Raw genomic sequence first — 26,223 nt, forward strand, 5'->3', positions numbered from 1 at the left:
TGTGTGTGTGTGTGTGTGTGTGTGTGTGTGTGTGTGTGTGTGTGTGTATGTGTGGTGTTAGAAAGAAAAAGGTCGAGAAGCTCTGGTTCAGTGAATAGTAGGAAAAATGACTATTTACCAGTACTCTATTGAATGTTATCACTTCTGTGTATTTTATTACTATTAGTTTGTCGAGCAGTTGCTGCAGAAGTAGTATGATATTCAAAATATTCGGTTAGTAATGTTGCTGCTGATACTTGTGTATATCCTTCATTCTAGGAATATCAGAATGCTTCACAAACCCATAGTGATTGCCTATTTCCTTTTTCTGGGCAGGGCAGGGTAATTTATGTTGGCCTGAGATAATAGAATTTCATGAACATTTGTGCATTGGCAGTTGAAAAAGATCCTTTTTTTTACATTTGAGCTGCTATGGATAGCAAATTGTACTGCTTTGACAGTCTAAGAACTTGGATGCTATAAAGTTTCCAATAAATGTGAACAGCAGTGAATTCCAGCTCTGTTCTCACATTGTTACTGCAGTATGGGGGGAGGGGGGAGAGAAAACTGGCAGGACTGCATGCCATCATAATTAAATAGTTAAACACAGAACTTGAAGGGAGAAGCTGTCTCACCTGTTTGGGAGTAGCTGTCAGCATACTTTCTAAATTAAATGTTCATTTTCTTTGTACATTTCAGTTTTCACGTACTTAAAATTACTATTGCATACCATTGCAAATGTCGTAACTATTTAATGTTGCTCAAATCAGAGGTTTGATTTAGTCAAAGCACATACTAAATAGCATTAATTGCATAGTAAACTGTGCATCTTTTGAGTTTATTTTCATTATTTATATTTTTACAGGATTACAAAGCCATTAACATTTGCTGACTGTGTTGGCGATGAGCTTCCTTTAGGATGGGAAACTGTTTATGATCAACAGATTGGAATTTATTACATGGACCATATAAATCGTGAGTAGAAGTGAAATTGGTTTTATGAACATTCACAAGCTGATATCTATAGTTGAACCAAGTGTGATTAAGATGACATTTATTCAACTTCCAGCTACTATGAGAAGTCCTGGGCAAGTTACTTCTTGCAATGTTTCAGTTTCCCCATATGTCAAATGGCAGTAATGCCCTCCTTTTGCAAGGTGCTTTAAGAGCTATGGATGAAAAATGGTTGTATGTAAAATCACTATTACTGTTGTGATGTAATGCAGAGGGTTATCTAAATAGCCCTTGTTGGAATAAGTCAAGTTTATAATTTCATTTTAATATTTATATTCAGAAAGAATTTCCAAGGTAGATGTATTCCTAATCAGTGCTTCAAGTTCTCGTTTTGACAGAAGAGTATTGAAGGAGCATGTCAAAAAGTGATACAAATGCTAATGCTGGTGAAGTGTCAGCATTTTCAGACTGCATTTTGTGTGTGTTGCATACCTTTCCAATAGTCCATAGTTTGCTCCCTTATAAAACAACCCACAGCGCCCAAAACAGGCTGAGAGTAAGTGTGTGGTGTTTTTCATTTTAGCAGCTATTTAGCATAATTTTAAGATTGATTGATATATTCTTATTTAAATAATAATCTCATCCTCTCCTAAGCATTGCATATTTTATGCTTCCACATAGCAAATCAGTGGGCTTAGAACGACTGGATAGATACATTACACACTGTTGCTGAGCTTCATATCACCACTCTCTGGCCAATTATACTTTTTAAAGTATATATCTTCTCTTTATAGCTGTATGTTATTGCTGCTGGTACTATTGTGCTTCCATCATTAAGCTGCTTATCACTAATGAGCGAATGCTTTCAGTATTGTGCAAATTGGCAACTAGCTGGTAAGAAAAGAAGAAAGGAGCAGTAGCAGCAGTAACATCAGTGGTAAATAGCACTCTCTGCAAAACCAATTTCAACACCATCTCTTGGGAATCTAGTTAATTTAAACTAATCGTTTAAGGTATTATACCAGCTTCTGAACTGCTCTGCATATTTCTGTGGTTTTCACGAAAACATTTTTCACCTGATTTTGGTGTGTGAAAGACCCACACTCAGACATTTCTTCCCTCTAAAAACGAAAACCTTTAAAGAGATTTTAATGCAGTCACTAGAAAGATAAATAACCTAGTGAGTATTTCAAGATCCATTGAAAAATCATAGCGCAGGTGTTTGTGTAATTCTTAAAGTACTTACTGTTAAAAATTATATAAGCAATATTCTTATTTGAGCTGTCAGGACAAATTTTATAGAAGATAGAGCTTTATCTCAGACTGTAATAGAACACCATCGAAACACACACATTGTACATATAAGCATAGTGTCAATAATTCTGAATATTGTCACAGGTTTCTTTACTTTGTAAAGGACTTATCGGTATGGTAGATAATGAACTAAACACAAAATCCCTTTGGGATGCTGTGGCTAAAAGGACTAATAAAGCATCCAATTAATAGGATTCCTTTGTTAGGAACTAGGTTCTTCATGCTATGGAACAAATATCTGTTCTTTTTTGTTTCAATTTTTTAAGCTCGATCCTAGTGCAGGGGTAGAATTGATGGGATGTTATTCAGTAACCATTGGGGATGCAATGACAGGTGAATGCAATGATGGTATAAGAATCAAGGAGAGGTTCTGGTAGAAAGAATCTCTTACTCTGGGGGTTCTGAGATCTACCTAAAATATTTTCCACAGTAGCTATCGGGTGACAGTATCCAGTAGGAGAACAGGATCACTCCTTGATTAGACTTTTATCCATTCTTCTTTACTGATGGCCTGGTTATATGCCCTCTCCAGCAGCTACAGCTTAGTGTATCAGTAGACACCGTGGTAGAAATGAATGTAAAAGTTACGAGAAATGTTGGGAGAAAATGCAAGAGAGGTTTCAAATCAGTGCTTTTTAAAGTCCATGCATTGAAGAAGCCTCCCAAGCTATGTACACCCAAATCCTTTCTTTCCTTCCACTCTTCAAAATAAAGCAGCAGTGAATATCACTCTTCTAGGCCTCCTGTCTTGATAGCTTTACTCAAGAAAGAGGAACACAATCTGGGCTGTGATGAAAAGGATTCTGGTCAATGACTTTCCATTTACATTAGGAAACCCAAGACGAAAAGGAATCCTCTGTAAATCACAGAGCTACCTTCAGAGCCAACCCTGATCTCCATCTCATCCTGTTAATTCTGGACTTCGTTGACACCCTCGCTAAGCTGGTGTTGGAGCCTGTCCAACCATTTCTTAAGAAGCTTCAGTGTCTGCCAACCACAGAATTCCTTTCCCCTCCTCCTCTGAGTTTTGAGAGCCTTTGAAGTCTCCTTTAACCAGTTGCACATTTCCCAGTTGGGAATAACATATTCCATGTTCTTGGCCAGCCAGGGCTGTGCTCGAATGACTATAGGAATTTCAGTCAGCTCTACAGAAACTAAATTAGTGGCTATCCAAATCTAAAACACCTTCAGTTTCAGTTTCTCTATGGTAACTGGTGCAGTCTGTGCTCCATACACTTATTCCAGGCCAGAGTACAGTGCAGTCTTCCACAGAAGAATGTCAGTGTTGTACTTAATAGGAAGTGAGACTCTTTCTTAGTGGGATACAAGATGATGATGAAGATTTTTGGTCACTTGGCAGGTTATGCAGTGCCTCAAAATGTACAGACTCCTCTTCTCAAGAGCTATGTATGATACATTTTAACCTTTGCTGTTACCTGGGATTAGAATTGGAACATTGTGAAGAGCCATTTATTGGGGTATCGTAGTTCTAACCCACTTTAAATATATTCACTTTTTTAATTCCTGAAAATCTCATTTGTTTAGGCAATTACTTTTCAAATGGTTCTCAAACAACAGAGCTGCTTGTATGCCTTTGGTGGTTTTTATTATTAGTTTGAAGGAAGAACTACAGTTTTTATTTTTGGGGGCTCAATCACTACAATCTCTGATTTCACAGCGCAAACAGAAATATTTAAATAGCTTTAAGTCCTATTATTAGTACCAACAAAAGAGTTGGCTTTCCCCTTTCCTATCATAGTAACAACAAAATCAGAGTTTTTAGGGGGGAAAATTAACTGAAAATATCTTCTTTGCTTGTATTGAGTATCTGTCTTATGGCTTATTCTACATTCCTCAAGATAGCCTGTGGTATGATGTTTCAAAAATCACTTTAATAATACATTTGGAACCCATAACAGAAATACTTCCTATAGTTAACCTGTGGAATGCCCTACTGCAGGGTTTACTGTGGCTAAAGTTTTAAAAAAAAGGGCTAAATGATTTTGGCAACTATTTATTGCACTTGTGCACATTAAGGTAGTGATATAACTTGAACCATAAAGATTGATTTATATGGTGGCAATGGAACAGCAATGCAGATAATGCATTTTTACCACCATATTGACTAACCCTGTTCTGAAGTATGGTGGTAAGGTGCCTGCCCCCTGGCTGTATTACAGGTTGCACAATTACTACCAACAGTGGTGCTGCAGTAATGGTGATTTACGCATCTGATTTTTGTAAACACAGCCATAGGAGGCTGGCATTTGCATACACAGCAGACTCTGCACAGGCCTGCCGCCCCTTCTGCCTCCCAGACACCACAGAAAAACCTTTTTTCAGGTTTTTTTGTTCTATTTTTTTGAATTTGTGGGCCACTGAAGTGTTTGCAGGAACATAACATATTGAAAACTTTTTTATACTATAAGCATATATTTGAAAGAGTTTCTTGATACTAGAAACAAGCTTTACTTTCAGTCTGTGACTGTAAACATTAGCTGTTCTCAAATGTTCCAGGGCTTTGGAGCAGTGCTCCAGCTCCAGGCAAATACCTGCAGCTCCACTGCTCCAGAGCTGCTCCGCGCTGCAGCTCCGGGCTCTGCTCCAAAGCCCTGGAAAAGGGTAGTGAGGAGAACATCAAGGAGCTTGTTATGACTGTTAGGATAGAAGAAAGTTAAAATTAAGCATGTGTTAAAGTGATTTCCTGAATCTGGGCCCAAAACACTAATCTTTTTGGTAGCTAACTTCATTGTTCACTATTTGACCGTACAGGCATAAAGATAACATAAATAGCCTTTCAGGATGTTGCGTTTCTCTTGCACCTTTCTGGAGGCTGAATGTGAAATCTCTGAACTGTTCCTACCACCCACTGAGTCAAGTATTGGGATATTGATTTGGCTCTTACTTGGCTGTGGGTTGTATTACGGTTATGCCATCAGAATGATCTAATTTGTCATCTTAAAACAAGTTGACTGAGTAAGGTCATTTACGGCTGAACAATTAGTTTTCTTTTTAACCTCATCTCTAAGAATAAAAGACTCAAATATAAGTGACAGTGCAGTCACTTTTTTCTCTCTTTGCTGGAGTGATATTGAACTTTGTGTTGAATTGAGTATACTAGATGGTTTAGAGACAGACTTCACCTGGATTCTTTGAGCACATTTCCTGTGGTCATGAACTATCAGTGTAGGTATTGAGAATTGACATTGAGAAGGTACTTGTAATTAGTGGAGTAACAGTACTTAAGTTTTTCTCCTCAGAGCTCACACAAATTGAGGACCCAAGAGAGCAGTGGCGAAGAGAGCAGGAACGCATGCTAAAGGAATATTTAATTGTTGCCCAGGAGGCACTTAATGCCAAGAAAGAGATTTACCAAATTAAACAGCAGCGTTTTGAGCTAGCCCAAGAAGAATACCAGCAGCTGCACAAATTGTGTGAGGATGACAGCCGCTCCTATGCTAGTGGTGAGTTTACTTTCATTCTCTTGCTAATGCATATTTTTCCACTATTCAGTTTTTACACACAATCTGAGAACTTGCTCCCATCACTCTCTATTTTTACTGATGTAAAAGTTTAAACTACTCATGAAGTTGCTGTGATTCTTGGAAGAAATTGCATCTTAAAAGAAAATAACCCTCTCCAAAGACAGTTTCCTCCAGTATAACTAGGAGTTTCATTTAATGAACTTGCACTTTTGAAAAGTATGTTCTATCTTTACTTAGAACAGAAGGCTAATCTTTTTATCCATCTGCAGAATATTGAAAGAATTAATGTAGCAATGAGAGTAGAAATAAGCCAACACTAGTTTCTGCTTCTCAGGCTCTATGAATGTGAAAGTTATGTGTTAAATTAATGAAAAACATCTCCTTCACTGGAATATTTTAAAGTATGTTTGGATTCTGGTTACATGTATGCACTCCAGTTTCTAAAGTTACTGTTTGCTCTAGAGAAGACAGTGCCTTCTGCACTGGCAATCCATTGTGTTAATTTGCAACTCTGTGTACCAGCAGGTGACAAATTTACTTGCCTTAAGCTAAATCTCAGAAAATTGAAAAGTTTCTTTAACTCCATACCCAGTTCTTAATAAATGTATTACCTCATCAAATGTATTACCTCATCAGGCAGTGTTTAGGATCGGAATGAGCAAACAAGGTCTTCTAAGATAACTAGTTTGAACTTCAACCTTTGATCTGATCCTAGCTTAAATATTATTTTATAAAATTGACCAAAGGTTTAGTTAAGGATTTCTTTGGTCAGTGCTACTTGAAAAAATAGTATGACCTAAGAAGAATTGGTTCACTCACTGCTCCCCTACACTATAATTCAGTCATCCTCTGCTGGCTCCTTCACTGTCCCACAGGCCTTTAGTTGTTTTTCCTCCCTAACTCTAAAGTCTCGAACGGACTCAAACTTTTCCCCCGGTCAGATCTCTCCACTATTTTGTTATCGAATGCTGTTTAAGGTCTGTTGAAGGGCCTACCTGCCTCAACTTTAAAATCTCTTACATTGTGTCTTGAATAGTTCAGACTGGGTTAAGTCGCATCAAGATTTGCCAGACCTTGTGATAGTTAAAAGTACAAGTTCCTGGGGTCAAGCACAGAGACAACTGTATCCCCGCAACAAATATCTAAAGGAGAGTGAGGGACAAATGGAGGAGTAGGTGGAGGTTCATTGTATGTCGGGCATGGAAACAGGAGCATGTTGCAGGGGGAAAAATGGTATTTAGTGTGGGTTGTGGAGAAATGGGGGCTTCCAAAAGGGGAAAGGGCAAGGTGCCTATTAGGAAAGGATGAAATGAGTGAAAGTCCAAAAAAGTTTGGATCACAGTGGATGATTAACTGAATCCATTGAGGTTCATCCATCACTAGTTGAGAGTAGGTTTTGATGTGGCTTTAGGAGCCAAGTTGGACATTTTATGAGAGATGACTTTATAATGTGAGCACCACAGAAAGCTTCCTTTCATATGGCCAACCACTGGTTGGTGACTGTGGTGGAATAGACATAAAAGGTTTCTACAGATGACTGCCTTCACAGTCCAATTTACTGTCTAATCCCAGTACAATTTATTCTCTTTTATTAGTGCCTGCTTTTAAATGTAACATTTACTTACATTTTGATATTCAGAGCCAGGAACAGTGATGTTTGATGCATGACTTTGGCATTTTGAAGGGCTCAGAGCCAGGGTGTCCAAACAGTTAATATATTTATGTAGTACACAACTAGATAATTTATGTAAGAAAATCCCTTTAATAATTGTATGTGCCTTTACTAAAAGGCTACTTTGTTTAGCTAGTTCTTAGATGTTGTTCTTGTTTCATGCATAATATCATAACACTCAATGTCTTTTTACCTTGGAGGTCCCTCCACCTCATAATCCTCATTGTTTCTTTTTTATATGGTTTTCAAAATTAAAACAAAAAAACAGATAATTTAAAAATGTTTTAAAGATATTGTGGCAGAGGTGGTGAGAGCCCAGCAATGGAAGTATTGGGAGTGGGGAACTCTGCTGCCTTGAGAACTTGTGCACGCCTGATGGGCAGGAGGGGGAGAGTGGCTGCTGTGGCGCTCGGCATTGAGCAGGGAGCGGGACCTAGCAGGGCAGCAATGGGAGCAGGTAGGAACACCAAGAATTTTCCTTCTCAGCCTGTTGCTGGCTGCACCCTCTCACCCCTAAGTGTTAGAATCACTCCCTCTCTGATTCTTCTGCCCCCCATTCTCAGTGAGTTTCCATCCCCACTCCCCCCACCCTTAGTGGGCAAAAAATATTGCGAAGGGTGTTGAGTATTAGTCATAATTGCTTTAGTTATTTTGGAATGGAACCACACTGTTAGGAAAAAGCAAAGATCTTCTGTCCAAATCACTGTGGTTTTTCTTCATGGCTGAACTTCTTTTGATAACTTTAAGTTGCAATTATAGGACAGAATTTTACATAACGCAAATGTTAAACGAATATTCAATGTATTATATATTTGGTCTGTTGCATCAAAGTATTAATAAAACAGGATACTACAAAAATCTGCGGTACTTTCATTCAAAGGCTTTCCATATTAGATTAGATTATATTTCCATCCTTTCAATTTTTGATGAAATCTACATGTCAGAAGTTGAGAGCTCTTCTTTTGAGCCCTAGGGTTTCAGCCCTCCCTGATCTGTAATGGACTCACTCCCCAATTTGAGAGGTTGAGCTGATGGCTTTTTTGTCAGGGGGGCAGCCACTTGCCCGATAACTGCTCGGTGTATACATCCTTCTCAATGAGGATGAGCAAGTCAAGGGATGCATGGCTGAAACTGCATTTAAGCACTGCCTCCCCGTTTTCTTCCCTCCCCATCCCCGGCATACACTACCAGCAAGCACCACAACCCAGGATTTGGTAATGAAAGGAAGGACGTGAGGAAAACTCCACCATTGCATGCACATGGAGTACCCTGGTACTGGGATCATCTACACCAATCATAGCTACCTCAGGACTGATATCAGGTACAAAATCGGCACGAATACCAACTGACTTCTGGACCAGCTCTTCTGGCATACACATCATCATCTTTGGAGTCAGCACCCAACATAAGGATTGGAAGGGCCAAACTGAGACCAAACATGGCCCCGAGTGTAGGGAGGCATCGCCCTATAGAAAGGAGAAGAGGCCTCACTCCTCAAAGGATAAAGAGCCTAAATCTTCTACCATGGAGATTGGCATAGACTAAGCTGACACCAGTGAAAGCATCAACCATACCACAGGACTGAGGTAGACCCTTGTGGAACTGCCAGGATTCCCTCCAGGGTCATTGTTAGTCCTGAAGTGGCACTGGGCCCTGGAGCCAATCGTCCACCATTCGAGGACTACTTTTTCTCATCATCATTGTTGAGCTATGTCTTCTCCGCAGGGTTAAGCAGGGATGCCCTCCCTGTTACCATCTGGGAGTGGCCCTGAAGATGGCCCAGGGTTCCTGTTGCAATGCCACCACAAAGACAAAAGGAGTGGCACTGAGTCAAACAGTCGCTCCTGGGCTAGTATCCATATACCAAGCTACATACTGGGGACCAATCATCTCTGGTATCCCACAGCAGATCCCCCTCCTGTAGGTACGTGAAGATGAAGAGATCAGGCTCCCCAGTGGTATCGTGACCTGGACCACTGACACCAGAGCCATACATTGATGTCCAAGAAGTAGGGACACTGGAGAAACAATGGCACCTTGGCCTCCATCCAAAGCATCTTCATTGTTTCCTAACTAGGTGGTCATACCATCTCTAGCCCTGGTGACCCAGGACTTTAAAGTACTCCAGGATCTTCCAGCTCACATAGTGAAGACCCTGGACAGTGAAATGATGGTAATCCAAGAGAAATCTCACACACTCTTTAATTTCTTGATCAAACTGTAAATGTGTTTCCTGTAAATGAAGGCATACTGGAACCAGGTAGAGGGCTCTGGCATACCCCAGCAACCATCCAGCCCACATGCAGACTGGTGGAGAAGCATTATCAGGTGCCTCCAAAAACCTTTGAGCACGTCTCTCCCCCACACTCCTCCAATTCAGGATTAACTGGTAGTTGCAGCAGTGCAGGAAAAATTAAAATTGACAAAAGGCACATCCAAGGACAGAGACCCTGAAAAGCTTTTTGGGTGCCTGTGTGCACCTGTTTGGGTGCAAAGCCTACTCATTTGCCTCACTGCAACTTCATGTGGCACACTATGAAGCACTGTTAGCCAAATATAATTTCCTGATATGGGAAAGAGTGACTCTTTCTGACAAATGTGCTACAGGATGTTAGGGAGGATTTAAAGGAGATCATCACAGAAGACCAGACAGTGTTCAGGACAGCCTCACAAGCTGACATGGGTGCCTCTGGCACAGCCAGAAGGCCATGACCATGAGCATGAGATGGGCCGTTTGGCTCTGGCATCAGAAATACCTAGAGAAGTTGAGGATACCAAACAAGATCTCCTGTTTGCGGCATGGAGCTCTTCAAGAAGAGAACTGGCAAAAATCATTCCTTAAAGGACACTGGGGCCACCCTGAGATCACTGGGGACTAGGCTTGCCAACTTTAAATTTCAAAAATATGGGACAAACCTCAGATGTGTCTAGTCTTCACTTGCACCTCTGGGAAAAGTCCCTTCTTGTCTCTCATTCTTCCCAGGAGTTCTTTCTCTAGCTCTGGGTGCTGTCACTGTGGCACCTGTTAAGGTTCCATGCAGATGCTGGGAACAGTCTGAGCCAGTGGCATTGAGACCCCATGTGCCAAGTTGAAATATGTGATAAAGTGCATCCCATATTGACTTAGTACGGGGCAGGCAATTTTGTGTTTAAATTGGGGATGTCCCTTGTAACCCTACTGGGGACCTACACACCGACCCCTATGGGAAGCTCTATAAGTACCAGCCCCAATGAAAACTGTGGGCTCACCCATATTCCCAGGGCAGACAGCAGGAGTACCATTCTGAAAATGCAGGGCAGACAGCAGGAGTACCATTCTGAAAATGATGATGATACTCAAAATTGCCCCTCATATGGCTCCTCTGGCATTTATTCCACCCTGTCATCCAGCTAGCAGAATTGACTGGAGACTGAACATACACTGCCCCAGATTCAGGATGGTAATATGTGCATCCATCATTCCATCTCTTCAGACTCGAGACTAGTTTGTGGCTCTCGACTTGGGAGATGTGTACTTTCATATAGATATTCACTCAGCCCTCAGGAAGTACTTGAGTTTCAAGTGGAAATTAATCACTACCAATACACAGTACTCCATTTGGACTCTCCATGGCACCTAGGCTTTTTGTGAATACTCTAGCAGTGGTGGCTGCCCACCTGGGGAAGGCAAGGCATTCACACTCCTCCAGCTCTGCTCAGGTCAGGCTATTCTCTCCAACATTGACTAGACAGGAAAATCTCTGTGCCCCACATATCAGTCACTGCTGAGCTGGCTTAGTGGTTGGATCCCACAAATGCACTAAGAGGGGTGCCCCTTTCAGTCCCTCATGAAGATATGCTGATCATGGATGTGTCAGGGGCAAGCAGGGGAACTCATTTTGACCACTGCAGACTCAAGGAACCTGGTCCTCAGATGATATGGAGTTATATATGAACGTCCTGAAGCTGAGAGCCATTAGGCTGGTCTGTAGGAACAGATCCTCCGGAATTTGGTAGTGCAAATCTTCATGGACAAGACCGCTATGCACTGCGTAATCAAACAAGTGGACACTTGCTCCTTGTCCCTCTTCCTGGAAACCATCAGATTCTGGACTTGATGCTGTCAGAGTGGGGAGATCCTGATGGCTCTTCACTTCCTAGTCAGCAACAACCTGGCAGACTTCCTGAGCAGACAATCTGTGACTGACCACAGATGGTCCTTGCATAGATTCGTTGCAGAAGAGCTGTTCCATGTTTGGAGATCCCCAGTAGACTTGTCTGACACCAAGGACAACACTACATGTCACTGCTTTTGCTCCAGAGGTGGACTGAGCCCAGGATTGTTACTGGATGCATTCTTCCTACAGTGGTCTCCAATAGGCTGTCCCACAGATTCTCCTGATGATCTCCAAGACTGGGAGAGACAAGGCCATGGTCATTCTCATTGCCCCTGGATTGAGTGAGGTGGTTTTGGCTGACAGGTCTCTTACCAATGTCCATTCAGTCTTTGAACCAACTCCTGGACCACTCTGACCTAATCTCACAACACTATAGTCAGATACTTCATCCAGACCCAGAGTTGCCACATCTAACAGTGTGGCCGTTGACTGGTTAAGTACCATGGATAGGATCCAGGAAATTCTGGTTCAAAGTAGGAAAATATCTATCAGATGGACCTACTCATCTAAATGGTAGAGGTTCTCAATATAAGGCTAGGTCTACACTACAGCGGGGGGGGTCGACCTAAGATATGCAGCTTCAGCTACATGAATAGCGTAGCTGAAGTGGCGTATTTTAGGTCGACTTACCTGGCTGTGAGGACGGCAGCAAGTCGACCGCTGCCGTGCCGCCGTCGACTCCGCTACCGCCTCTTGCCGCGGTGGATTTCTGGAGTCGACGGTAGAGCCATCAGGGATCGATTTTACCGTGTCTTCACTAGACGCGGTAAGTCGATCCCCAATAGACCGATTGCTACCCGCCGGATTGGCGGGTAGTGAAGACGTAGCCTAAGCAGCCCATCATGGTCTGGACATGACCCAGACTTAAGTACTGAAGATCTTCTACTACCTTTGAAGCATCAGGCTTCCATTTAGCTCTATAAAGGTCAACTTCATAGTGATTTCAGGTCACCACCTGCTTGTACTGCAGTGCTTGATCTTTTATCATCCCATAGTATCGAAGTTTCTCAAGAGACTCATACAGACTGGTCAGAAAACCTGCTCCTGCTTGAGACTTTAGTATGGTCCTCCTGAAACTTACGAAACCTCCGTGTGAACCTCTCTCAGAATGTTCCCTGGACTAACTCACTCTGAAGATGGTGTCCCTCCTGGCTATTTCAACAGAGAGTGAGCTGGCTTCAAGCACTTATGGCTGTGTCCCCTTACATGACCTTCCATAGTGACAAAATGGTGCCGAGACAACACCCAAAGTTTATTCTGAAGGTGGTCTCTGATTTTCATCTAAACCAGCTGATCATCCTACTTGCCTTCTTCCTGAAATCACACTCTGCTCAAGGAGGAAAGAAAATACATATAGTTGACATTTTCATGACTTTAGTTTGCTCCTGTCAGTATGATAAAGCATTCAGACTGTAGCCTGATCTATTTATTGCATTTGCTGGACATTTGAAAGGTCCAGCCACTTCTTCTCAAAGAATATAAAAATGGATAACACAAAGTACCTCACTTGCCTGTCAGCTTCTCCCACCAAACATCAAGTCTCAAACTCTGCCAGAGTGCAAGCAATATCCTCTGCCTGCTAAAGGATTTTGTCAATATCAGAGATTGATAAGGCAGTGACTTGGAATAACCCTCTGACATTTGTCAGGCACTATTCCTTGGTCTGAGCTGCTAGGCCAAATACCAACTTTGTGAGAGCAATACTACAATTCCTATTCAACTGATGCAATTGGAACTCCTCATTCCTACCATCCTGAGGGGTTACTGGTTGCCAGTCACCTAAAGTGGGATCCACACTGACACATGCTCTCCCCGGTCCTTCTTCTTTACCCTACACATGATTGTGGCTCTTTTGAGATGATGATGTCAGTGTGGATCCCACAACCTCCAGCCCTGCTTTTTGGGTTTTCAGCTACCCCAACCTTTCAGTTACGAGGGAACTAAGGGAGAGTCATGGCTCTCTTCCCTTTATGCCCTCACATGGGAGCACGAGAAGGCAGAGAGCATGTGTGTGGCCCTGACGGACTCTGCTGTGTAAAAACAAACTGATCTTGTGTGTGAGTCACATGTGCACACACAAGAGTCCACAGTGACTACAGCATCTTGAAGAATTGTAGTTACTGTAAGGTAAATACACCTCTACCCCGATATAACGCTGTCCTCTGGAGCCAAAAAATCTTACTGCGTTATAGGTGAAACCGCATTATATTGAACTTGCTTTGATCCGCCGGAGTGCGCAGCCCCGCCCCCCCGGAGCACTGCTTTACCGCGTTATATCCAAATTCATGTTCTATCAGGTTGCGTTATATCGGGGTAGAGGTGTAGTTGTTGTTCTGTTAAATTTGCTTTCTTTCAGCTATATTTATGTGGCAAGTGATTTATTTAAATAGCAATTATTTTAAGACAGATTTCTCCTACACATCTCCATCTTCTCTTTCTTAAATTTTAATTGTAACATTTTGTGACATCATAGTAACATGTTAACAATAGCAGCATTATACATTGAAGTGCAGGATCAAGTAGTGAAAATAGACTGGAAAGAAAAGACCCTGTTTAAAAGTATTTATCTTTAATAATTAGCAATCATGGCAGTAGCCTTTATGACAAATGGAAAAGTAAATGAATTCATGTTTGACTGTTTTCTCAAGTGCATACGTCTCTTTTCCTCTAAAGTAAAAGCTATATTTGGCTGTCCTTATTTCCAGGTTCACTATTTTAGTTCCCTCCTAACACCTATAATCTGTGAATAATTTTTACATGGTATGCCCTCTGGTTTCAGAATATTTAAAAAAAATCTATCACTGTAGTGCTAATATTTATTTAAAATCAAAGGTGTTTTTTCAGAGCTGTGCAAAAAGCATCTTACATTTTTTCTGCTGTTTTCTGCAACAACTACTTGAGAATTTGTTGTTGAAATAATCAATGAGCTGATAAATAAAACTAAGTTCCTTTATATATTAGAGTTGTAAGGAACTTCTTGAGTCTTTGTCCTTCCCTCCCTATAGTCCCAGAATAATATTAATAGATTTCTATAAAACCCTTATTAATTTCTTATCTATTCTTAGTGTGAATCTGACTCTCTGAAAATTACCCTGATCTAATATATGTACTCCTGTAACAATGGCCAAAAAAACTTTGTTGGTCCCAGGGGCCAGTGGCAAAATCCAATATCTATCAAACCACTAGTGGTATGTACTGTTGGAAAGCTGAGAAATAGCTTTTGACTTTGGCCCTTTTGGTTTCTGAGGTACTGGATGCCAAAGTCATACCTCTTGCTTTCTTCCCACTTATAGTCTAACATGGTTTTCGTTGCTGCTATTGCAAACACTATAAGAGGCTGAAACTGATGCTTTATGACACATTTAAATCCCAGCTCTTGTGACGTGCAAGGTTGGCTGCTAAAATCATGTCACAATTGAAATGGGGGGGGGGGCAAGTTAATATAATTTGGTCATTTTAAAATAGGAAAGTCATCCAATTTATAAAAATATTTTTCTTTATTTTTCAAGACTTTCAGTAGTTCCACAAGACTTTAGTTCCACTAATTTTGATAACTTATTGCCTATCATCTTGCACAGGGCAATTTTTATATAAGTGGAGAAAATATTGGGGAAATAAGGTCTGATTTTTTTTTTAACTGCTTTATTTGACTGGGGCTGTTGTAGTTCTTTTTCTACCCAGAAAAGGTAAACTGCGTATGACAGCAGCAGAATTGGTTGCAAACAATTACTCAGACTTTGCTGGGAGAGTATCTATAGGAAAGGTACAAACGCTAACTAATTTTGAAGTTTCTGGAACTATTGAGATGTGTTGCTGGCATTCCCCGGAATCAGAAGCCTAATAAAATACTGGAAAAGTATTTGTAATAAACTGTTTCACTTGTGCTTTAAGATCTAGAAACATTTTAGACCAGTAAAAATGTTTTCAGTATTTGTAAACATTTCTAAATATTGGTCTCTGACCAGTTAGAGAAGTTCTGGATCTGTGGAGAGCTGGTTTGTGGAACAATCTTCTTGTTTCCATCTGTCAAATCAGATTAAAAGACAGTTAAAAATACATAGACTTTTCTATGTATGCATTTACTGTAAGTTCATCAAGGCTATGTGTTCATGAGCAGGGGAAGGTGAGATCTGTATGTTTACAGGTGGAAGCAGAGGTGTCCATGAAACTCTTTCACTACTAAGTTGTGATCAACACCATGAAAAAGTTCATGAAATAATGGATTAGAGAATTTCAGTCCATGTATTGATAGCAATTGCACAACCTCTTTTGGCAAGTTACTGCATGGTTTATTCAGTGTTTATAAAGTTCTTTCCACAATTGATCGAGACACACAGCAGAATGAAATGCTGAGCTGTCTTATAAAATGTCAGGCTACAACTTTATTAACAATGTGTAGAGAGGACTCTCCCCTTATCCTACTCCCCTGAAATACCAGGCATTTTATTGGGCCTAGTGCTGAGCTAAATGGCTTCACACAATAAACCCAGCAAATTAGAGTTAGCAGTCTCCAACCTAACCTCTTGGACTTAGCCCACTTCAGAATCCTTTTACTACCTCAGTCTGCAAAGGCTTCAGGTCTCCTCTTTTCTCTACACTCTAACAGGTCCACCAGCCATTTTCTGGGACTCTTAAGCATATTTACTTCTGGGAGCTGGCCCTTTTAGCCTTTTTATCCACATTAGACACTGGCTGCTAATTGCTACAAATTATGTAGTCCTGTATTATTGCTTAACATTAACTGTTCCTTTCCTTTTTCCTTTAAACCAGCAGGACTTCCATGCAAAACCCAGACCTCCCTCCCCGGACACCTTGCTAATTTGGCGCAAAAGGAAAAAAATCCTTTCTAATCCCAAAACAGGCATTCCGATCAGAGCCACATCAGGGAATGGATGAGGGGGCATTAAAATTAAACATTTCTTGTTATCATTTAAGGACATTTATACTCATTTTTTCCTTGGATGGTGATGGAAAATAATTCTTTCCCAACTCTCCATTTAAAAAAAAAAACAACAATTACTTGCCATATAGACCATTATGTTCCCCTTCAGCATTGCATTAAACTGCACACATTAAGTTCTCTTTTTCCTACAGTATGAAGAGACATTGTGTGTCACATCCTTGTGGGGGGATAATACCAAAAAATCCCACTGCAGTAACATTTAACTTTGAAAAGGGGAACTATACAAGAATGAGGACGCTTGTTAGATGGAAATTAAAAGGAGCTGTCACAAGGATTAAATGCCTGCAAGCAGCATAATAGAGGTTCAGATTAAATGCGTGCCCCAAATCAGAAAAGACAATAAGAAGACCAAAAGAATGCCTCTGTGGCTAAGCAGAGTAATGGAGGCTGTAACAGGAAAAAGGCATCTTTAAAATTTGGAAGTCAAATCCTAATAAGGAAATAAGAAGGTACATGATCTCTGGAAGGTTGTGTGTGAAAGTATAATAAGGCAGGCCATGAAAGAAAGAATTTGGGAAGCAACTTGCTAAAGATGCAAAAACTGACAGTAAGAATTTAAGTACATCAGAATCCTGCCAAAAAGGGAGGGATGCCAATAGTCGACCAAGGTATTAAAAGAGTAGTCAAGAAAGACAAGGCTATTGCAAAGAAACTAAATGAATTCTTTGCATCCGTCTTCACTGCAGAGGATTTGGGGGAGATACCCACATCAGAGCAATCCTTTTTGGACAACAAATCTGAGGAACTGTCCCAGATTGAGGCGTCAATAAAGGGAGGTTCTAGAATAAATTGATAAACAATAATAAACATTTAAACAAGCCCGCGTGCTAAATAACTAGAAGGGAGTTAATGTAGTGACGATTTTTAAAAAAGGCTCCGGAGATGATCCTGATAGTTACACTGGAATGGAAGGTAGCAGCTTTTAATCAACAGACAGTGCTGCTATATAGCAATTCAGGATAGATAGTGAATAACTTTAGGTACCCACGAAATAACTTCCCAGTTGGAATTCAGCCCAGATTGATTTTTGAAATCTTGTACCTTATAATAGAAAGAATATGTTGGTGTGCAAAATTATGTTGCATCTTGGAAAACCTCAGTTTACCAAAAGAGAAAACACAAAGGTGTCTTTAAATTGAAACTCTGTCTTAAGAGAAGCTGTGATGAGATTATTAAAACACTCACTATTGAGGGGCTGTAACTCTGAGAGTGAGGAAATTTTTGAACTGTAAACTTGCATGTGGTTACTGCATGCACTGAGTTGCAAGCAGACCTAATTTCATCAGTGATTGAGCTGGAAACTGATATTGATGTGGAACAATTTTTCCTAGTTTTCTGTTCTTAGAAGGGCTTTATTAAATTGAAATTTGTGATGTGATTTTACTTCCTTTATATGTATTTGGTAGCAGATTGATTCACATTCTATTCAGTCCAAATTTTGTCCAGCTAAATAAATTCTTCTATGTATTGCATATAAATACCATACACTTAACTAACAGCCAAACATGACTTCTATCTGTAATCATGTTGAGGAGGTTGTAAATAAAATCTGTGTTACCATAGGGACATTAAATTTGTTACATTCCTATGAAAGTTCTTAAACTGCAAGAAAAATGAATGGAAACATCCATTAAATGTACTGTCAATTTTTAGACCCTACTGTTTAGAAGAAATCATTTTGGCTACAAACATTCCTGTGTTGTACTCAAAAATAATTACACTGAGTAAGTCTTATAACACATAATTATCATATCCTACAAAGACATGTCTGGAAGTTATAGACAAATAAGCTTGTTCCATCTTTGAAATAGAATGACTCAACTTTGGGACCCGGAATGACATGTAGCCACACTTTGACAAGTATGTACTCTTTTTGGCCACAATCCCACAAAACAGTTAAGCACATGCTTAAGTGATTTGCTGAGTTGTGGCTTTGAAGTTTTAGAAACATGTTTGCACACACTATCATTTAACACATTGAAAACGTGAAAAATGTATTATAAAATACCATTGTTTTCCATCTGTTTAGCATTCTCTGGATTTTCAACTAATACCAAGTATGACCCATATCAGATTAAAGCAGAAATAGCAAGCCGTCGTGACAGAGTGAGTAATCTTTTTTTGATGTTATGTGATTAAAACAGTGCTGTACACACCCACCCACCATTAGGCTTAGAAGTTGTATATGCATGCTTTCTAAAACTGCACATGTTTAAAGTGCCCTTCTACTCTTGAACAATTATTTAATAAAAATAGCAGTGTGGTTCCATCTTTACTATGTCTTAATGATTCCAAAGAATTTTTTTTCCCTGTTTATAAGTGTAAAGAATTTTTTTTCTGAATGACTGACACACCAACTCAACTTGTATTTTAAAAATAATTTCCTTTCTGTCTCGAGCATCACCACTAGTAGCAAATATTCTGCAAGTCAAATTCTGGCCCCAGCAACACCTGTCCAAACCAGATGTCATTGATTTTGCTCTTGGGTTCCATAGGGTTCTATAGATGTAACTGAGGTCAGGATGTGGCTCTGTGTTGAGAACTCAATGATAAGTTCAGTCGATGCACAAACCAGAATAGATCATTTGCCCAGGGCTGCATTTATAAAAGAATAAAAAGTGACAAATGATCCCCCCACCCCCAACACATCCCCGTATACTGTGGTAAGCATATATAACTCTGAACACATATGGACCACATCTGTTGTATAAGAAAGTACCGTTTTTACTTAACCATTTTTAGGTTAGAACCATACTTTGAATATTGTTTTGTCTGAAGTAGTTACAGTGGTAGAGGGGAAAGTTATACTTATCTTTCCAAATCTGCTTGTCAGTGTTCCTAATGAACAGTAAAATTCTACATATTTAATGGAAGCTAGTTAGATGCCCACAACTAATAAAGCAGCTTTATAACTTAAGGCCCACCATATATCTAAACTGCATATTCTTTTTATTAATGGATAAAATGGGATTTAGCATGCCAGATGCTCAATTCATGAAATAAATCAAATACATATCTTTGAAGGGTGGTGTTCCTGTTTATGACTTCATGATTTAGTGACCACTTTTCACAGGAGTGGCCCTGGAAAATAAATTATGTTCACCACCCATCAAAGGCATGTATTCTGTTAGCATGCATTTACAACATACTGTATATGGTAGAGCTAATGTTTAGAAAATGCAGCAAACCAAACAAGAAAACATAGCAAGTTAAAATTTCACTCAATTTCTCTAAACAAGGTTTAAAGAAAATAAGTGACTTTTCTATTTGCATATGGATTACCAGTCTCTGCCCCCCCCCCCCCCCCCCATGGTCCAATAATAAAGTGACCATGAAATACACCTTTTTACTTCTATACATAGGGTGAACCTCTGTGTTATGCACGCTCATGTATATTGAATTAATATAAAGAGTTAAATATACTGTACACCATTGAATATATAAACATGGAAGATATTAATGATATATTTTCTTATTTTAGCGGAGTTTATTTTATAAGGGTTGGACTAGATAATCCAAGAAGTCACTATATACTGCCTGTTTTGTTATGATGATGTAGTGATTTCTGTTTTTGCGGGGCATGGGGGAGACATTGTGTTAAGCATTTTGTTACTTAGTGATTTACATACGTCTTATCAGTGTTTCGGATACATTGTAGAAAATCTACTAAATCTCTGGGAGACTCAGTTTATGTTTTCTGTTTATGAAGCTCACATTTTCATTTTTTTTCTGTGGCAGGAAGTTGACGGCATCATTTATTGAAATGCATATACAAACAAAGGAGTGCCTGTCCCAAAACATATGTGACTTTTTAACCAAAAATATAAAACATCCATACGGAACCAGACATAATTCTATGTATCTGTTACAATAAGCATCAATTAAGGAGCAATTTTATTAAAATAGTGAAACCTGGTAGTAAACGTCACTGCAGACACATACCAAATTTTGGGGAGATTATAATGAACAGCTGCTTATTATTACATTAAATAAATGATCTGCCAGGCAACTTTCACTATTTACTGCTGCTGAAGGGTCACGTTGTACTTGTCTTTTATAATACAGAAAGAAAAATGGGCAGATGAATCATCACAATCTCTAGTGACTTTAAACGAACATTCTTCCCATTGAAAAAGCCATAGTACTGAACCTCTTCCCCTTTCTGGCTGTCTGAGCTGGCTGTTTGCAATATAGTTAAATATAGTTGAGCAGGTCTTTGGGTGACTGTCTACTACAGAGTTAGATGGGAAATCACTGTTCCGGGGGAGACAGGAAATGGGAAATCACATGCGGACAGAGACTTGTTGGCTATTAGAACAAGTGATAGCAGATAGCATAGTAGAAGATTATACAAAGAAACAGCTACCTTGTACGTTTGGCAATGTTGTTACTTTGTGACCATTGTTGGGTAGGTTTTTATTAATATTTCTCTAAAGCATTTGTTGATTTTGTTTTACTGTAGATTAAAAACCAAACAGATTATCACTTTTCACTTTGAAAATACTAGACTTTGAACAATGCACAGTAATTTTAAATTCTTGAAAGAACAATTATTTTAAGAATTATTTGAAAGAATAATAATAGTTATTCAGTGATTTGCTGCCGTAACATATTTTTGCTTAAAATATATTTTGTTTTAAGCTTTCTAGACTAAAACGAGAGTTGGCACATATGAAGGAAGAACTGCAGTATAAAGAAAAAGGAGTGGAAACACTACAAGAGTGAGTTGGGAGGTTTTGGGAGGGGGGGATTTTTCTTTCTCTTCTTCCTGTTGGCTTACTTTCTTGTTATTTAACTGGAAGTGTTGCAAAACTTTATTTAATGCACAGACTCCTGCTGCAAGTTTTTATTTTTGAATTGTTTTTTCTTTTTTATTTATTTATTTATTTTAACAATTGTCCCTACTTAGACAACCATGGATGGTGCTAACAATGTGCTCTCATTGATAATAAGGCAAACTGATGTAAGCAAGATTGGCTGAAATTATTTTGGATGATGATTCCATTGATTAATGTGCCAGCAAGTTTATGAAAAAAGTGGCAAAATATGCAAAAATTGAGGAATTTTTGTATTTTAGGTCATAGAATTCCCTTTTGAGCTTAGTGTAGAGGTGGTGGTTGCTTACTATTGCAACTGACGGTTGTCCTTAATAATTTCTGACTTTTAGGCAGCAATCTAAAAACATGCGTCTGATGAAGTGGGCATTCACCCACGAAAGCTTATGCTCCAATACATCTGTTAGTCTTTAAGGTGCCACCGGACTCTTTGTTGCTTTATTCTAAAAACAGGCAGCTGCTTTCTTTTCCATTTGCTAAACATGGTACTTAGTAAGTAACAACAAATACACATGAAAGATGCAGTTCATCCTTAAAAATTTAAGAGAAGAAAACTCTTGTCAGGCCAAAGTACTTCATTGGCAAATATTAACTAGTCATCCTCATACACAAATGTCTTTTAAATTGACTACATCAGGTAACTGCAAGGCCAGTCAGAGGTATATGATAGAAAACCAATTATGAATATACTAAAGTAATGGAAAAGATATAGTAACACATAAAGAAACGGTTTAATATAGTGACAGGATCTTGGCTGTTTGAAGATGAGCAATAATTCAGAATGCTGTTGTATTCAGATGACAGGTAGCACATACACACACAAACATTTATGCCTTACGCAGTGACTTAGTATCTTTATCAATATTAACTTTTAAGACTAGATAAAACCTATTTCTGCTTTTCCCTTCTTTCCCATGACAACATGAGGTTAACTTAAAATGAGGATGGCAGGGTTCTGATTTAGGGCTCTGTTCTGCTGCTTCTGTGAAGGATTAATCACCTCCCTAGGAAGATCCAAGAACAAAGAAAGTGATTTGACGGCAATTTCAAACGTTTCTCTTGTATGGTTTTGTGAAAAGAAAAGCCTGAGAAGTAGTTTTGAACCTAAATATTAATGTCCAAGATTTTAGTCTAAGTTAAATTGCTTACATCCAGGGGGGAAAAAATCAGTATTACTTTAGAATAGGATTTTGTGAATCTGATCAACTAATAGTTTTTTAGAGTAGCAGCCGTGTTAGTCTGTATCCGCAAGAAGAACAGGAGTACTTGTGGCACCTTAGAGACTAACAAATTTATTAGAGCATAAGCTTTCGTGGGCTACAACCCACTTCTTTGGATGCATATTGAGTGAAACATATCGAGGAGATATATATACACACACATACAGAGAGCATGAACAGGTGGGAGTTGTCTTACCAACTCTGAGAGGCCAATTAAGTAAGAGAAAAAAAACTTTTGAAGTGATAATCAAGGTAGCCAAGTACAGACAGTTTGATAAGAAGCAAGTGTGAGAATACTTACAAGGGGAGATAGATTCAATGTTTGTAATGGCTCAGCCATTCCCAATCCCTATTTAGCCCTGAGTTGATTGTGTCTAGTTTGCATATCAATTCAATTCCAGCTCAGCAGTCTCTCGTTGGAGTCTGTTTTTGAAGTTTTTCTGTTTTAAGATAGCCACCCGCAGGTCTGTCATAGAATGGCCAGACAGGTTAAAGTGTTCTCCCACTGGTTTTTGAGTATTATGATTCCTGATGTCAGATTTGTGTCCATTAATTCTTTTGCGTAGAGACTGTCCGGTTTGGCCAATGTACATGGCAGAGGGGCATTGCTGGCACATGATGGCATATATCACATTGGTAGATGTGCAGGTGAACGAGCCCCTGATGGTATGGCTGATGTGATTAGGCCCTATGATGGTGTCACTTGAATAGATATGTGGACAGAGTTGGCATCGGGCTTTGTTACAAGGATAGGTTCCTGGGTCAGTGTTTTTGTTCAGTGATGTGTGGTTGCTGGTGAGTATTTGCTTTAGGTTGGGGGGTTGTCTGTAAGCAAGGACAGGTCTGTCTCCCAAGATCTGTGAGAGTAAAGGATCATCTTTCAGGATAGGTTGTAGATCTCTAATGATGCGCTGGAGAGGTTTTAGTTGGGGGCTGAAGGTGACAGCTAGTGGTGTTCTGTTATTTTCTTTGTTGGCCCTGTCTTGTAGGAGGTGACTTCTGGGTACTCGTCTGGCTCTGTCAATCTGTTTTTTCACTTCAGCAGGTGGGTATTGTAGTTTTAAGAATGCTTGATAGAGATCTTGTAGGTGCTTGTCTCTATCTGAGGGATTGGAGCAAATGCGGTTATATCTTAGAGCTTGGCTGTAGACAATGGATCGTGTGGTGTGTCCTGGATGGAAGCTGGAGGCATGTAGGTAAGTGTAGCGGTCAGTAGGTTTCCGGTACAGGGTGGTATTTATGTGACCATCGCTTATTAGCACAGTAGTGTCCAGGAAATGGACCGCTTGTGTGGATTGATCTAGGCTGAGGTTGATGGTAGGATGGAAATTATTGAAATCATGGTGGAATTCCTCAAGGGCTTCTTTTCCATGGGTCCAGATGATGAAGATGTCATCAATGTAGCGCAAGTAGAGTAGGGGCGTTAGGGGACGAGAGCTAAGGAAGCGTTGTTCTAAGTCAGCCATAAAAATGTTGGCATACTGTGGGGCCATGCGGGTACCCATGGTACACAAATCTGACATCAGGAATCATAATACTCAAAAACCAGTGGGAGAACACTTTAACCTGTCTGGCCATTCTATGACAGACCTGCGGGTGGCTATCTTAAAACAGAAAAACTTCAAAAACAGACTCCAACGAGAGACTGCTGAGCTGGAATTGAATTGATATGCAAACTAGACACAATCAACTCAGGGCTAAATAGGGATTGGGAATGGCTGAGCCATTACAAACATTGAATCTATCTCCCCTTGTAAGTATTCTCACACTTGCTTCTTATCAAACTGTCTGTACTTGGCTACCTTGATTATCACTTCAAAAGTTTTTTTTCTCTTACTTAATTGGCCTCTCAGAGTTGGTAAGACAACTCCCACCTGTTCATGCTCTCTGTATGTGTGTGTGTATATATCTCCTCGATATGTTTCACTCAATATGCATCCAAAGAAGTGGGTTGTAGCCCACGAAAGCTTATGCTCTAATAAATTTGTTAGTCTCTAAGGTGCCACAAGTACTCCTGTTCTTCTAATAGTTTTTTAGGTAGCTCTGATCAGACAGTTTAAAAGTTCAGACATGACTGTTCTGTGCTTCAGTGCTTTGATGCTTGTTTGTCACTGACATTGAAGTCATGATATTGCTCCTGCTTTGTCTCATTTCTCATCCTTATTGTTTATTGAAGGCAGCCATATGTCTGTTAGTGTGTTGTTTGAAGTTGTGATGGAATTTTCTTCAAGAATTTCTCTAGAGCACTCTTGCTTTGCTGATCTCTGTATGTTCTCCACAGTGACTTCTTGACTTATGAGCCAGGAGATTTGTGTTTTTTAAAAAGGCTGCTCTGGAAAGTCTTGTTTTTTGGATATATGTTTTGAATCATGTGTGAATCTGATATGTTGTTGTATCAATTCCTACAGAGAAAGTGCATTGTCACAAAATAGACAGCCAAGTAGATCATCTCCCCCATCCTTTTTAAATGGAAAACTTTTTTTTGCAGGTGCTTTAAGCTTAGTCACCTTGTTAATTCCTCTTCTGCTGTAGAATTTCTTTAAAAACTTCAGTCTTCACCACTGCTCTCTGCCTTCTCGCTAGGCTGTGTCAAAACTATTTTATTAAATACATTTTCAGCTAATTACCAAGTATAAAATAGGAGGAGTGAAGTCTTAATTGTTTGGTTTGCAATCATGTGTTTCCTTTCATTTTTAAGTGTGACTTTAAGCAATGTTAGGAATCATATTTTGAGCTTTGCATCTGGGTGAATGTTAGGTCTTTAAAACCCTTTCATAGTTTGCCAACAGCAAAATATTATGAGCAGTTAGGGGCCTGAACCTATTACTACTGAAGTCAGTGTTAAAACTCCTGTTGACTTCAATGGGAGATCAGGCAGATTTTATTATAGGTGGGGCTGGTAGTGCTGCCTGTTAAGATTGTTCAAGATTGTGTCAGGATTCTGCTAGCCTGGGTCACCTTAGTAAAAAAGTTTGGGACCTACAGCCTTAGAATATTAGGTCAGCTTGGATTGACTGTATGACAGCCAATTATACTGTAAACAGTATGATTGACAATGACCCTTTGTCCGAGAAAATAAAAACTCACTAGTCAGCCTCCAACCCTCCCCCAAGAACATGAATTAGCAGATACTTAACCTGTAGAAAATTCCACTTGAAGTTAAATATCTTTCTTTTCTCTAGATGTCTTCTTGTAGATGTGAAGCAACAGGAGGGTAGAAGGGGGCCATCTGGCCTAATACTTGATATTAACGTGACTTTGGGTTAAAGCCAAGTACTTTGTGTATCATATGAAATTCTTAGTTAGTTAACGTCACTTTTCCTACTGTGGTTTGGTCTAATCTTGTCAGAATCTTAAACCAGTGCTGCCAGCTCCTAGCATTCAAAAATCACGAGTCAGGCCCAAAAGAATCATGAGATTTGTTTAAAGTAACACCTTTACGTCCTCTCTGGTGTTTGAAATTTCAGGGTTCATGTTTCCCACCTTTTCTTTGCAACCAGGAGGTTAGTGACATGACTCCAGGAGCTCGGTCCTTCAGTAAAGACTCTCAATAAAATCACCAGAATTAGCAAAATTGATAACCTCATTGATAGGTTATTTACCAGATAATAGGTTTCCTTTCCTTTTTTTTTCTCAATTTATTT

At 39.6% G+C, this 26,223-nt stretch overlaps 1 protein-coding gene across 1 annotated transcript in view; it reads left to right on the top strand.

Annotated features, from left to right (window-relative positions):
* The first annotated feature begins 846 nt into the window (after positions 1-846).
* LOC113406072 (protein WWC3-like) overlaps positions 847-26,223 on the top strand; it is a 103,926-nt gene continuing 78,549 nt past the window's right edge. Inside the window, exons 1-4 of the mRNA XM_026648399.1 lie at positions 847-954; positions 5,508-5,711; positions 18,554-18,630; positions 21,166-21,245. Of these exons, the coding sequence (XP_026504184.1) occupies positions 939-954; positions 5,508-5,711; positions 18,554-18,630; positions 21,166-21,245 (377 nt within the window). The 5' untranslated portion in view covers positions 847-938. The remainder of the gene's footprint in view (positions 955-5,507; positions 5,712-18,553; positions 18,631-21,165; positions 21,246-26,223) is intronic.

The sequence above is a fragment of the Terrapene carolina genome, unplaced genomic scaffold (genome assembly GCF_002925995.2).
Source record: "Terrapene carolina triunguis isolate 2854851 unplaced genomic scaffold, T_m_triunguis-2.0 Scaffold22, whole genome shotgun sequence".
Classification (NCBI taxonomy): domain Eukaryota; kingdom Metazoa; phylum Chordata; order Testudines; family Emydidae; genus Terrapene; species Terrapene triunguis.